Source organism: Uloborus diversus, chromosome 9 (genome assembly GCF_026930045.1).
Source record: "Uloborus diversus isolate 005 chromosome 9, Udiv.v.3.1, whole genome shotgun sequence".
Lineage (NCBI taxonomy): Eukaryota > Metazoa > Arthropoda > Arachnida > Araneae > Uloboridae > Uloborus > Uloborus diversus.
The window spans coordinates 96,916,842-96,930,876 of record NC_072739.1 but is presented as its reverse complement, the minus strand read 5'-3'; the positions used below and the strand labels follow the sequence as shown (position 1 = coordinate 96,930,876).

General features: G+C 33.2%; 1 protein-coding gene across 1 annotated transcript in view; it reads right to left on the bottom strand.

Moving 5' to 3' along the window:
* Positions 1–14,035, bottom strand: part of LOC129229933 (transient receptor potential cation channel trpm-like) — a 766,163-nt gene that overhangs the window by 89,391 nt on the left and 662,737 nt on the right. The window contains exons 11-12 of the mRNA XM_054864315.1: positions 3,954–4,088; positions 2,742–2,792 (exon numbers count right to left, since the gene is read on the bottom strand). Of these exons, the coding sequence (XP_054720290.1) occupies positions 2,742–2,792; positions 3,954–4,088 (186 nt within the window). The remainder of the gene's footprint in view (positions 1–2,741; positions 2,793–3,953; positions 4,089–14,035) is intronic.

Sequence of the window (14,035 nt, the reverse complement as noted above, 5' to 3'; positions counted from 1 at the left end):
GACAGGAGAATTGAATAATCTGGAATATGATAAGAACTGAGTATATACAAGTATTTACATGGAATGTACAAGTGGAATGAAATCTGATAGGCCTAGTCCTATCAGTGCCGAGAATGAAAAGAAGCTTAGGCAAAACCTAAGCAACCAAGAATCATCAACAGATGAACATAGCATCCGACGGCACATTTTTGCCGCCAGAATTAAATGTGAAGAAGATTTGATCGAAGATCAGTGGGTTATCGTGATAACCAAGTTTGGTGAAGAAGTTTGTGGTGGTGTCAACAATATAGTTTTTGATGTAAGATATCCCCGAGTCCTTATGCAGGGTTTTATTGGAGACGAACCATGGAGCTCTAAAAATTCTCCTAAGAATTTTATTTTGGAGAGTTTGAATTTTTTTGATGTTACTAGCAGTTGTATATCCCCAGCAGGGGATACTGTATATGAGAGCAGGGCGAATGATCGTGGTGTAAAGTAGTAGTCTGCTTTTAGTGTTCAGTGAGTTATTTTTATTAAGGAGAGCGTATAAATAGCCCACTTTGACATTGGCCTTTTTGATAACTTGTTCAATGTGATAATTGAACCTGAACCGTCTGTCAAGATAGACGCCCAAGTACTTAACATTCTTAGAGTATGTGATAGAATTGACTGTGGAGGTGGAAAACCTCATAAGGAAGCCAAGAGTGCAAAACAAACTGGTAGCTAATATGAAACTAGCACAAACCAGATGAGTGACCGAAACAATGGTTCGATTCAACTCGAAGATTGAAGGCAAGGCAGGTACTTTCAGTAAATTACCGCCCTATAGCCAGGGCTAAGGCGGAAATACATGAAATACATGGCGGAAATACATGGAAAAATATCGTCTAAAAAAGTTATAATAAATTATTGTTATCAACTACTAGATGCCTATCTTATTAAATGCATGTTTTACAGAACCCAATATCTGAATATTCGGCTTTAACTGTATGACACTAGATCTAATTCTACTTTCTGATCTTATTCTTTAAGCAAAAACGAGCCACATGGACCAGCTTCGTGGGCTGAATGTGGCCCCCGTCTTCACTGCGATATAATTGCGGCTTGGTTATCCCATTCAATGGCTGTTGTGAGTCCTAATAATGAGCACAACAGCCCCGAACAAGGTTTAACCGAACAACGAAGCAGAAGTTATGTCATTGAAGCTGATAGTGCCTAAAAACTGGTGGATGAAGAAAATTTATCTCACCAGTGAGATGCCGTAAATATACAGCAGATAAATTTACTTTACCTACCATTTGCAGCTATGGAGGACAAAACTTTCGGCCCACCACATGATTTTTCTGCAAGAAATATTTTTTTATCATTAACAATTTTCCTGTTACAAAACAGTCAGTCTACTTCAGGACACTCTGTCTGTATGTACTTGCACCGCATACAATTCTCAGGATTGAAATAAGCAGCACGCTATTCTGTTTACAAGAAAACAGAGGGAATTTCCTTTCGGGCGATTATGATCCTTTTGAAAATAAAGCTTGACATTTTTTCCAAACTGGTGAGCCATCCGAATGCTATTTTATCGTTTCGTCTGTATAAATGTTACGATAATAACAGGAAAAGACAAAGAAAAGAAAAGATTAAAAATCTTGGGGGAAAAAAACATCATACTAGGGTTCTATTTGCTATAACAGTTGTATACAACGGTTTAAGAGTGACATACATACACTTTTAGACATCTATAACATACATTTTGGAGTGTTTCACTGTCAACCACTCGTAAGGCTATACATATACAATATTTCAGTTCTTGCAAAATTGTAGGCAGTGGTGGTGTATAAACTCTGTTTTTGACATTTATTGCCTTAGTAACGCAAAGGAAGGACGAAAAAATTCATGATGCTCCCCGAAAAATGTTCGGAGTTGAAGTCTTAACAACGCAATTTTAGTCAATCTTTGGTGATGTTAGGAGGCGTGTGTGTGGGAAAAGGGGAGGGGGATTCAGGAGCATTTCCTAATTGACTTAAGACATCAATTTTAGGCAAATTTTAGTAATGAAAGTGGAATGGAGTTCCCTTCAAAAAATTTTTTTTTAATCAAAATTGAAGTCAATTTGAGGTTATCCGTGCTGATTTCAAGAAGTGGGGCTTCTTCTGGAAATTTTATATTATTGAAGTCTAAACAGTTGAATTTTTGGCTGCGTTTGATAACAATAGAAGAAAGTAAGGAGAGGAGGTTCCTTCCCGAAATTGAGTTAAAAACTGAAGTCAGTTTTAGTCTATCTTTGGGAAGAAAGGGTTTGAGGATGGTATTTTGCTGAAACCTAAACTTCAAGCCATGTGAGTAGTACAGAAAAAGGGCAGGGGTACCGACCCTTCTCCTGAAAAAATTTCAAAATTAAGTTTTAGAACGCAGTTTTAGGCTATCATTGGAGACGTTATGCAAGTAAGGTAGCAGTGGGGGGCATACGGATCTTGTTCATAAATAAATCATCATGATCATCAAAATTGAAATCTTAAAGACGCAGCCTATCTTTAGTACGAATATTAGATAAAAACCGGTTCTGGGTCGTTCCCCCGAAACATTTTTTTAATATAGAAGTCCTAAAAACGCACTTTGGGCTGTATAAGGTTAGAGAAGGAGTGGATGCAATTCTATGGTTTTAGGATCAAAAGGTAGAGAGTGGTGGAGAAAATATAGCCTATAGTAGCTTTGGAGTTATTAAGCACAAAACAAACAAACATGCATTAAATAAGCATACGTACTTTTCGAACATCTCTAACAAGATACTGGAGTGTGTTATTTGGACCATATCTCTGTAAAATATAACAAAGCCAATGTATTAGATCTACTGGAAATAGATTATACCAATTAATGGAAAGTATTCTGCAAATTCATATCAAACAATTATGTTTAGTAATTATTTAAAATATCAACAACTTAAGAATACCGGGAAAAAATCTATTAATAGCATGTAATTGCATACAAAAAAAAATGAGTTTCGTTGTTTCAAACAGGGAAAGGAATAAAGTAGTTACGCACTCATAAATTTAAAAAGGAAAAATCTCTGTGAAAAGAACACAATTGCGGTATAAATCACTTGCAAGAGTTTTGGGGTTATAAGGAACCCCATTTCTCAATGCACAAATTTTGATCTTCTGTGCGAAAAAACATCTAACAAAGAAACCAACTAGTCTTTGAGATTTTTAAAATGGGTTCTTCCCGAAAATTATATTTTCTGGAAGAACCGAAAATTATATTTTCGGTTACATATATTATAATTATTCTTATAACCGAATAAAGTTTTTTTTTTTTTTTTTTTTTTTTTTTTTTTTTTTTTACAGTTATTATGCGCTTTTAATACTGACTATATTCAAGATCTTCTCAAGACTTTTAAAAAGTATATTTATAAATGACAGAGTTTAAACTGTTGTATTTGATGTGATGAGACTTTTTTTAACAGACACAAATAGTCACAAATCAGTTAAACAGTACATCTGAAACAGGTGATACCAGCTTTCTTCCACCATGTTTTCGCACATGCGTATACTAGCGGTATCATAAGTACACTTTGGGAACCAAAATGTCTAATGAATCAGCTCTACTAATAGAGTGACCTTAAGAGCTCATTCAAATCGATTTTGTTCAATTCGAACGAATTCTATCTACCAAGGTTGTTGCGAGAAATTTTCTTCTAGGTAAGGTAAAGGAAATTTCTGTCTGCGTGCTTGGTAGATACAATTGATCGTATACGATTCGATCGAATTCTACTACAGTTGAATGAGCCCCTTAGTAGAACCAATGTCCTGATTCATGGTTCGTCAGAAATTGAAACTTGATAATCACATTTTAGGGCTGCTACTATGTTAAATCATATTAATTCTTAAAATTCATTTTTGGATAAATATTTCTTAAGCTAAATTATTAACCAGAAAAAGGATTGAATATTTTTTTACGAGAAAAGTAAATGTACGTACACTGTTGAAAAGATCTTCAAGCCTTGGTATTGACAGAAACTTGTGCATACTGACGCCATTTTCCAGCATCAACTTGACGAAGTCGACGCTGTCCATCACCAGGGCATCCATCATTGCTTGATCTAAAGCTCCAGGCTGAAGAAGAAAAAAAAAAAAAAAAAAGAAAAGAAATCTATTGATACAATTCTAGTAAAATAAACGAAGAATGAGACTCGGCATACTTTTAAGTTATGCATGGAATTGGATTTTCGAAAAACGCAATGTATTGATTAAAATATTTAAATGACTTTACACAATTAGAATTGACGAATGAAAATTAACTTGGTTGAAGTTAGACATTAACATCTGATGTCTAATTGCATCAAAGTAAAATAAACCATAACGTCACATGATGCTCGTTGTAGAAGTAGAAGAGTAAAAACCCTGAAGGTGGCATTTTACAGAAATCTAAACAAAAAAGGCGAATGGGTGAATGCTTTTTGACAACGAACAAGAGAAGAAAAATCGTATAGAATGGCTTCAAAATTTCGAAAACACACACTAATCAATGTCGAAGTGATGCTGCTATACACTGTTAAAATCAAAGTTCACTGTTAGAAATTTGTTAAATCTAGCAAAATTTAGCTGCAACCATTTTGTTGGTGGTGAGCTTCACGAATGTAATGGTTCGTCTACGAACTGATTGTTTTTAAAAGCAACACAACATTGGTGACACTTATAGGGTCTGTATTTCAAGTAATAAGAATAAATTCACAAATCAAAATGTTTTAGATAACGCTAACAACGAAATGTGCTTCTTGAGTATCAACATACAGATTGTGTGGAAAGGCAAACATCCGGTTTACACGCGGAAATGGAAGCATCTATTAGTTTTCAGGGATGTCAGATTTTGCAGATGTATGTTAGCCTCTAAATTAAGCAGAGTCTCATTCAAATGAGCGGAATACGCGCATGAAATTTTTATTTTCCCCCTCATTCAGATGGAGTCGCTTTAACTGGATGTTTGCCAATTCCATACAATCCGTGGTCAAACAGTACTTCTGCAAGCAAGTTTTTCACGCTTCGTCCGTTCCCCGAAAATCAGCAAATGAAATATGTTTCAGAGCACGCGAGCAAATGCAAAATGCAGCAAAGCATTGGACATTTTTAAACAAGGCTGTGGAGTCAGAGTCGAAGAGTCGGAATCGGACTGATTTTGAGGCAAAGAAGTCGGAAGTTAAGATTTAAAATTTCAAGAGTCAGAGTCGGTCATTTTCTCTCAAACTCCACAACTCTGTCAGTGCTTGCGGAGTCGGACTGATTTCGGGGTAAAGGAGTCGGAGTCGGAACTAGAGTCGGTTATTTTTTCCCAGACTTCGTATCCCTGGTTTTAAGTAATCAAATTTTGTTTACCACAGATTGGACAGACTGATCAACCAAGTGCAACCAGAACTTGCAACTGATGAGAAGCTTTATCATGACAATGATCGCGCCACACCTGTATCATGGTTACAGAGGTCTTGAAGAAAAATGGTATCACAACGATTCCTCAGCCTCCCTAAAGCCGCAACGTTGCTCCCTCCGACATTTCCTCTTTTTCAAAGTAAAGCTATAGTAAAGCTCGGAGCAAGAGAGGAAGTCAAACTGGCTTGCACGAGTGTACTGAAGGAAGTTTCATTTGCTGACTTTAAGGGACCGTACGAAGTGGGGAAAACTTGCTTGCAGAAGAGTTGATACTCAGGTAGTTTAGTTTGAAGATTTCATAGCGTACTCTGAAGTAGGGCTGAACGATATACCGATATACCGTAATATATCGATATATATTTATTACCGCGGTAACGATATTCAAATTTCAGTCTGCATGAAAAATCGTCGGACCGGACTTATCTAAGATCAGGCCCGGCTCCTGGAGTAGGCGACCTAGGCGGCTGCCTAGGGCGGTGGATTTTAGGGGCGGCAAATTTACAAATTGAAACATATTTTTAAGAGTATGAATAGCCATTTCAGCATCATAGAATTCACACTGCTTCAATGCTAAAAATAATAATAATAATTTAGAGTGTGTACCAGTGTTTGGATATGCAAAACATAGTTCGGAATTTAACAAGAAATTCAATTTAATTTTAGAAGCAGAACATTGCGTGATTTAAAAGCCTTTTAAAAATATTAATATATGTTTCAGTGCCATAAGTTGCACTACTATAATGTTAAAATAGATAATTTGAAGTGTGTATCAGTGCTTGGATATAAAAAACCCAGTTTGGAATTTAACTAGAAACTCCCTTTAATTTTAAGCAATTTTAAATTATTTTTTTAAATTAATATATTATTGTTTTATATTATTATTATTATTATTATTATTATTATTTAATGGGGGGGGCGGCACTTGTCAATGTCACCTAGGGCGGCAAAACTACTAGAGTCGGCCCTGCCTAAGACCTAATTGAAATAATAACTTGAAAATACATATTTATGCATAATTCTTTGTGCTTAACGAGTGGATCATACCTGCCAACTCTTTCAGATTTCCGGATTTTCACCTTTTTGGAGGGAAATGATTGTTAATTTCGATGCAAACTCAAGTGGTGTTATTGTTTGGTGCACACTTGGCGATATATCGCCAGTCTTTTGGTCGCCAAGTTTTGTCGCCAACTTGACAACAAATTGGGCGATTTTTTAAAAAAAATTTGGTTTCAATTTGGCCACTGCTGTTAGAAAGTTAACTATTGAATCACATTAGAATTGCCAATAATCGAGAAATAACATTAAACTGGTGTAAAAGGAAGTCATGTGATGCACACATCAGCTCGTTTCAAGATACAGTGGCTCCCAAAAGTGTTCGTACACTTGGAAATTTTTTAGTAAAACCAAAATAACTCAAAGCTGAATTCGAATATAAAGTCCAATATTTTTTCACATCATTCCTATGTCATTCTAAATATAACCCATTGGTGTTTTTCAAAATATTGACGGATCTTCTTTTTGAAATGGGTCAGAAAACGAAGAGACAGAGAAATAACACGCCACAAAAGTCATCGTACACTTAAATATTTTCGAATAAATTCATGATTAAAATTATCATATGCCGTTTTATTAATATTTTTGCATTGTGTTGACCCTTATAAGTCATTTGGCTTTAATTTTTATTTTATTTATTCCATAATATATTGCTTATTACTGTAAAATGGCTGGTATTCATAAAAAACCGCAAACGCCATTCAAAATTTGAATTTTTTCCCACAGTAGTGGTAAATTGGTTTGAAGTGTCTCTAAATTAGTTAATTTATATGTTTGTATAGTAAAGTGCTTGATAAAATGCTTTATAGAAAGGAATCAGACCGAAAACAAGGTAAGAAAAGATCAACCGGCAAAGTTGACAAAACGTGATCGTAGATTTAAAGTTAAAAAATTTATGAAAAATACACATTTTAGTACTGTAAAAGTTTCTGCAGAGTAAAATGAAACATTTTACATTTACTTTTCACCTAAAATTGTTCGCCAAGTTCTTTGATTAGCTGGATTAAATGGGACCTCTTCCCGCAGAAATTTTCTTGGTATTGCGAAAAACAGAAAGCTTACGCTTTTCGTCCCAAATCAATGATAAATAAGCTAAAAACAGTTTAGAATCATGTCTTACTTACAGATAAAAATTAATTTAACATTTTTGGTTAAATTGTTGTATAATTGTAAGTAGAAGAAAAAATTAGGAATTTAATCTTAAGAACTTAGTTGGATCAGTTAATCAGGACGGTGAAGGTGTTTTAGTGTGAGGGTGCATATCAGCATCAGGACTTGGTAGTTTGTAATTTTTTGATGAAATAATGAATCATGCTGTTCCTTTAAATATTTTAAAAACCAATTTTGAACTCTTAGCCAAAAATTTGGTTATTGAAAACAACTTTGTTTTTTATCAAGATAACGATAAGAAGCACACGGTTTTCAACGTTTGCGTCTAGTGCCTCGAAAATTGTCCTAAAATTTAGAAAATACCCCCTCAATCTCCAGATTGTAACTTAATGTAACGTATTTCGAGATATCTGGAGGCTAGATTACGAAAATAGGGCTTTAAAACGAAAATAGAGCTAGAAATAGTAATACTCGAAGTGTGGTATAACACTTACTCAGAAATTACGCTAAAAAAAGAAAGAAAAAGAATGAAATCTATTCCCAGATGTTTAAAAGGTGTTATGAATACTGTATGATATTCTACCAATTAATAACTTAATCAAAAGTTAGATTAGTCAATAATATATAGACATTTTGTAAACTGTACGAAGACTTTTGTGAGATAAAATTTCCGGCACTTTTCGGTTTTTGATTTTTAAAAAATTAAGTTTTAATATTTTTTAAATACTTTTCATGCAGTTTTGTTAAAATTTGATCATAGATCTTATAATTAAATACCTATTCCGAAATATTAATTCTAACCAATGATTTGGGGCTTATTTCGTTGAAAGTCGTAGGTGTGCGAAGACTTTTGGGAGCCACTGTATGTGACTGGCAGAAATCGGGCACATTAACTGCTCATTATTTTCCGGAAACGATTCTGAATCGTTTCTATAGGGCATAGAAGAACCACAATTAAGTTTTCAACGACATCTGCAAAATACCAACCGGTACTAAAAGAGGGATGTCAGAAGGCTGCGAAAACTTGAACTAATTTAAACATGTGAACATTTACAAAATAATAATCAAATACACACACGTCAGAAAATGCATTGCAAATTTTTATAAAGACATAATAAATCATATCCTGTATTGTAATAGCAATGATGCAGTTAAATTTATCTTTGCTCTATAATTTAAACTTAAATATGTTACATAAAAATAAAAAAATAAAAACATTTAGTTTCGATTGCTTCAGAATTTTATAGCATTTAAAAATTATTATAATTTTCAGTTTTTCAAACATTTACTATTAAAGAAATAAATGAATAATATTCAAGCAAACCGACTTAAATGACGGTCGAAAACGTTTGGTCTCGGTTAAACGATGTTACGGTCAAAAGAATTTCGGATAATCGTTGCTCTGTTGAATTTTGCTTTGTCCTCAGAGGACGTGGTCTGGTATCAATACCAGTGGATATAAGAATGTGCAATCTTTTTTTTTCCCCCACGGACTGCGCATAATGCGAGAAAAGGCTGGATTGCGCTTTTATTTCTAAACTGGAAGCCTCTCAGCATACAGCAGCATAAAACATTTTAGGAAAGACCACTCATTCTATAAATTCAAAAAAAAAAAAAAAAAGATCAGGAAAATTCTATCTGGAACATTCGTGACGTTATTTCAGAACAACGATGTTGTTTATAGCATCCTAAAAAATATAATAATCAATGTTCGAGTAACTCTCCGGACGTCCTCAACAATGAAACTCGCGACACGGCATGATAATTTGACATTATGTTTTGGTAATGTTTAAAATGCTGGGAAATGCTTGTCATTTTATGGGAATGAAGAAACCAAAAAAAAGGTCAACAAAATTAACGCTACCTACTTGGAGTTCACGATTATTTTACTGGAGTGTTAACATTTCAACTATCAAAATATCACCAAACAAGCAATTTGCTTCGTTCAAATGTAGAAGCAATTTTCACCCGTCATATCTTGACGGGCAACTTTCTTGACAAAGAAGAAAAGCAAATCTCATAAACGGATTCAAATATTTTTCACTTGTTACAGAATTTTATTTTATAATTTTTTAAACAAAAATTGCTTGACTTAAAGCTTTCAAAGATCTCATTCATACTTTTTATTTAGAATCTCCTATTCTAACAAGAAAACATTCTTAAAAAAATTTAACGCGTTAATTAATAAATAAACCTTTTATTAAATAACGCTCCGTCATATGCTCGCTGTTTAACAATTCACAGAGAAAGCTAATCCACAGTAGAAATACATAATTAATAAATAAATCCTTTAACGTTGCTTTTTTAGATCTTCTTTTGTACAAATAACTTCTGCTGCTATTATGTTGCAGAATGGCAAACAGTGATAGTTATTTTTCACTTTCGAGTTTTCCCATCTGCGACTTGTAGACAAGGACGAAAATTTAATTAACTCTCAAACTAATAAACAGAAAACAGTAACCAGTCTTTAATTTCTCTCTAGATTATGTGCATTATCTATTGGTAATGAAATTCAGCGAAATAAGCAAAATAATAAAACGGAGGTTGATGTTACTATTAATTAATTTCAATAAAGTTTTAGACGAGAAAATTTGCTTTTACTAATTTATTTAACAATGACGAAATATATATATATATATATATATATATGGACTGTTTCGAGCAGGTGATAGTTACAGGAGGATACAAATGATATGAAGAGAGAAAAGATTAATTTTTAATTTTTCGTTTTAAAGTTTATTTACTAGAGACTAAATATTTATAATCAAGCAATATTTGCACAAATGAATTTTCAATTTACTTTGGAACTTGTTAAACGGAATTCAAAAGAATTTACGCTCTTGTTAACTCCAAATTTACATAAGTACTATTTTCAATTTAATTTATTTCATATTTACTAGTGTTAGCAAATGTATTCAACCTCAAAGAAATCGAAAACAGATACAAATATGAATTAATTTTTGTGCTTAACAAAAACGAATAGAAAAATATCTTTTTTGAATGGAAAGTTATCTCGGAGTATATTTAACGTAAATTCGCTGAATCCTTTCAGCTTTGACTTCAATTTTTACTGAAGTCCCTTAACCCTTGATTTGCTGATGGGAATTTTCAATCCCGTCGACATTTTGTGGTATTTGTATTTATTTCGATGTTTTTATACTCAAAGGGAGTTTTTAGTTAAATTTAACGTAGTGTGTTAAAAGTACTTAAATTGTTGGAGGGTAGTATCAGAGTATTAGTGGTTAGTGCAGGGATTCTCAAACTTGACTCGCGGCACCCTTTTAAGAATTAGAATATTCTCACGGCACCCTAATCCATCTCTATTATGATATAAGGTAAGTGCACCAAATAAGGCCTCCCTAAGGTTCATAGCCTAATATCTCTCATATTTATGATTGAATTTGCTCTAGCTTTTGCAAATTCATCGAATGACACATAAAAATGAGAGAAAAATAAAACCAAGTGAATATTTCAATTTCAATTAGGTTGTTTAGCAATTTTGACAAAGAAAGGCGATTTGCTCTTCTTAGGAACATGGGTTCGTAATAAGACTAACTCTGGGCGAGGGTTAGTACAGGCTTAGACAAAAAACGCTAAAAAATACTATCAAATTGAAAATAACTGAAAAATTCTTTAATGTCAATTAAAAAAAAAAAATGTGTGTGTGAGTGTTTTTTTTTTTTTTTAATTCTTGTGCATAGTTTGTACACTACTGGATCATATCTTGCATCCAATACTCCTGGGTCAGAATATTTGTTATGCTGCATACAAACTGGGGCGCCAGATTGTCCTTTCTGGTCTACCATGGCCTTATTTGGCGCACCGGAACTATATGTTCATTGATACCATGGAAACTTCGTGGCACCCCTCAACTCTTCCTACGGCGCCCAAGGGTGCCGCGGCACCTAGTTTGAGAACCCCTGACCTAGTGGGTGATTGTTCATCGCATATACAGTGGCTCCCAAAAGTGTTCGTACACCTACGACTTTCAATGAAATAGGACCCTATTCATTGGTTAGAATAAATATTTCGGAATAGGTATTTAATTATAAAATCTATGATCAATTTTAAACGAATCTACATAAAAAATTTTAAAAAGATATTAAAACTTAATTTTTTAAAAATCAAAAACCAAAAAGTGCCGGAAATTTTATCTCACAAAAGTCTTTGTACACTTTACAAAATGTCTATATATTATTGAATAATCTAACTTTTTATTAAGTTATTGTTTAGTAGAATATCATGCAATATCAACAACACCTTTTAAACGTCTGGGAAAAGATTTTATTCTTTTTTCTTTCTTTTTTTGCGTAATTTCTGAGTAAGTGTTTAACCACACTTCGAGTCTTACTGTTTCTAGCTCTATTTTCGTTTCAAAGCCGTATTTTCGTAATCTAACCTCCAGATATCTCTCAATATGTTACATTAAGTTCAAATCAGGAGATTGAAGGGGTATTTTCTAAACTTTAGGACAATCTTTGAGGCACTAGACGCAAACGTTGAAAACCGTGTGCTTCTTACCGTTATCTCGATAAAAGACAAAGTTGTTTCCGATAGCCAAATTTTCGGCTAAAAGTTTAAAATTCGTTTTCAAAATATTTAAATGAACAGCATGATTAATTATTTCATCAAAAATTTCCAAACTATTAAGTCTTGGTGCTGAGATGCACCCTCACACAAGAACACCTTCACCGTCCTGGTTAACTGCTCCAACTAAGTTCTTAAGATTATGGTCCTAATTTTTTCTTCTATTTACAATTACAGAACAATTTAACCAAAAATCTTAACTTCATTTCCGTCTGTAAGTAAGACGTAATTTCAAAATGTTTTGAGCATATTTATCATTGATTTTGTGACGAAAAGCGAAAGCTTTCTGTTTTTCGCTGGGTCAAGAAAATTTCTGCGGGAAGAGGACCCATTTAATCCAACTACTCAGAGAACTTGGTGAACAATTTTAGGTGAAAATTAAGTGTAAATATTTTCATTTAACTCTGCAGAAACCTTTACAGCAATCAAATGTGTATTTTTTATAATTTTTTAAACTGTAAATCTTCGATCACGCTTTGTCCACTTCGCCGGTTGACCTTTTCTTACCTTGTTTTTGGTCCGATTCTTTTCTTTAAAGCATTGTATCAAGCATTTTACTATAAAATCGAATAAATTAACTAAATTAGAGATATTTCAAACCAATTTACCAATACTGTGAGGAAAAAAAATCAAATTTCGAATGGTGTTTGTAGTTTTTTACAAATACCAGCCATTTTAAAGTAATAAGCACCATATTAAGGAATAAATAAACAAAAAATTAAAGCCAAATGACTTTTAAGGGTCAACACAATGCAAAAATATTAAAAAAACGACATATGATAAATTTTAATCATGAATTTATTCAAAAATGTTTGGGTGTACGAAGACTTTTGTGGCGTATTATTTCTCTGTATCTTCGTTTTTTTAACCCATTTCAAATAGAAGATCCGTCAAAATTTTGAAAAAACTACAGGGTTTTATTTAGAATGACATAGGAATGATGTGAAAAAATATTGGACTTCATATTCGAATTCAGTTTTGCGTAATTTCTATTTTACTAAAAAATTTCAAAGTGTACGAACACTTTTAGGAGCCACTGTAGGTACTTGCCGAAACAATTTTATTTTTAGACTTTTTCTCTATTTCTTCTGTTGATGTAAATTTATAGGCATACTTAATACACTAGACCAGAGCTTACCAAAATTTATAGCCAGTGGACCTCTTTCATGGACCAATGTTCAGTGCGGACTCTTGTCCTTAAGAGTGCATAGATATTTGTACTTTGGAAATAACTGAACTTAATTAAATTAACCATTACTAGGGTAGAGGGAAATATCACAATTCAAAAATAAGATAGGTAGTTTACAACGCTTAACTTTATTTACAAATTCTGGAGAACAAAAATTAAGTTGGACAGACAGAAATCAATAGGTACCAAAATGATTAAAATTCAAAATTGAACCTAGTACTAAGGGGGAAAAGTGGGGTTCAAGTTTAACTTATGCAATTTCAATATATTGGTTTAGTTGTTGGCAGCTTGAGTCGAATATTAGGATCAGCATCTAGACAGTATCGGTATTTAGTTTTGGTGATTGCATAGATTGAAAATTCGGATCCGTATTGGTTAATTGTGGCAATTGGAAAAAAGGGCTTTGCTTTTTCAACTCTTGGTGTTTTTTTTTTTTCCCCAGACGAAGTCAAAAATGGAGGTAAGCACAGACTGATGAAAGTTGTAAAATCTTAGGAGACAGGTAAAATTTATAGGCTCCAAACAAATTATTTTTTCAGAGTTTGCGAGAAAATTCAGTTTAACATGGTTTCTAATACACTGCTCAAAACAATTAAAGGATATTGTATGTCTTTGTACAAAAAAAGGCAACTAATGTTAAATTAAGGGGTGCTTGCGCACTCTCTTAAAATTTGAGTCAATCAGAAGTTAAAACTTTTAC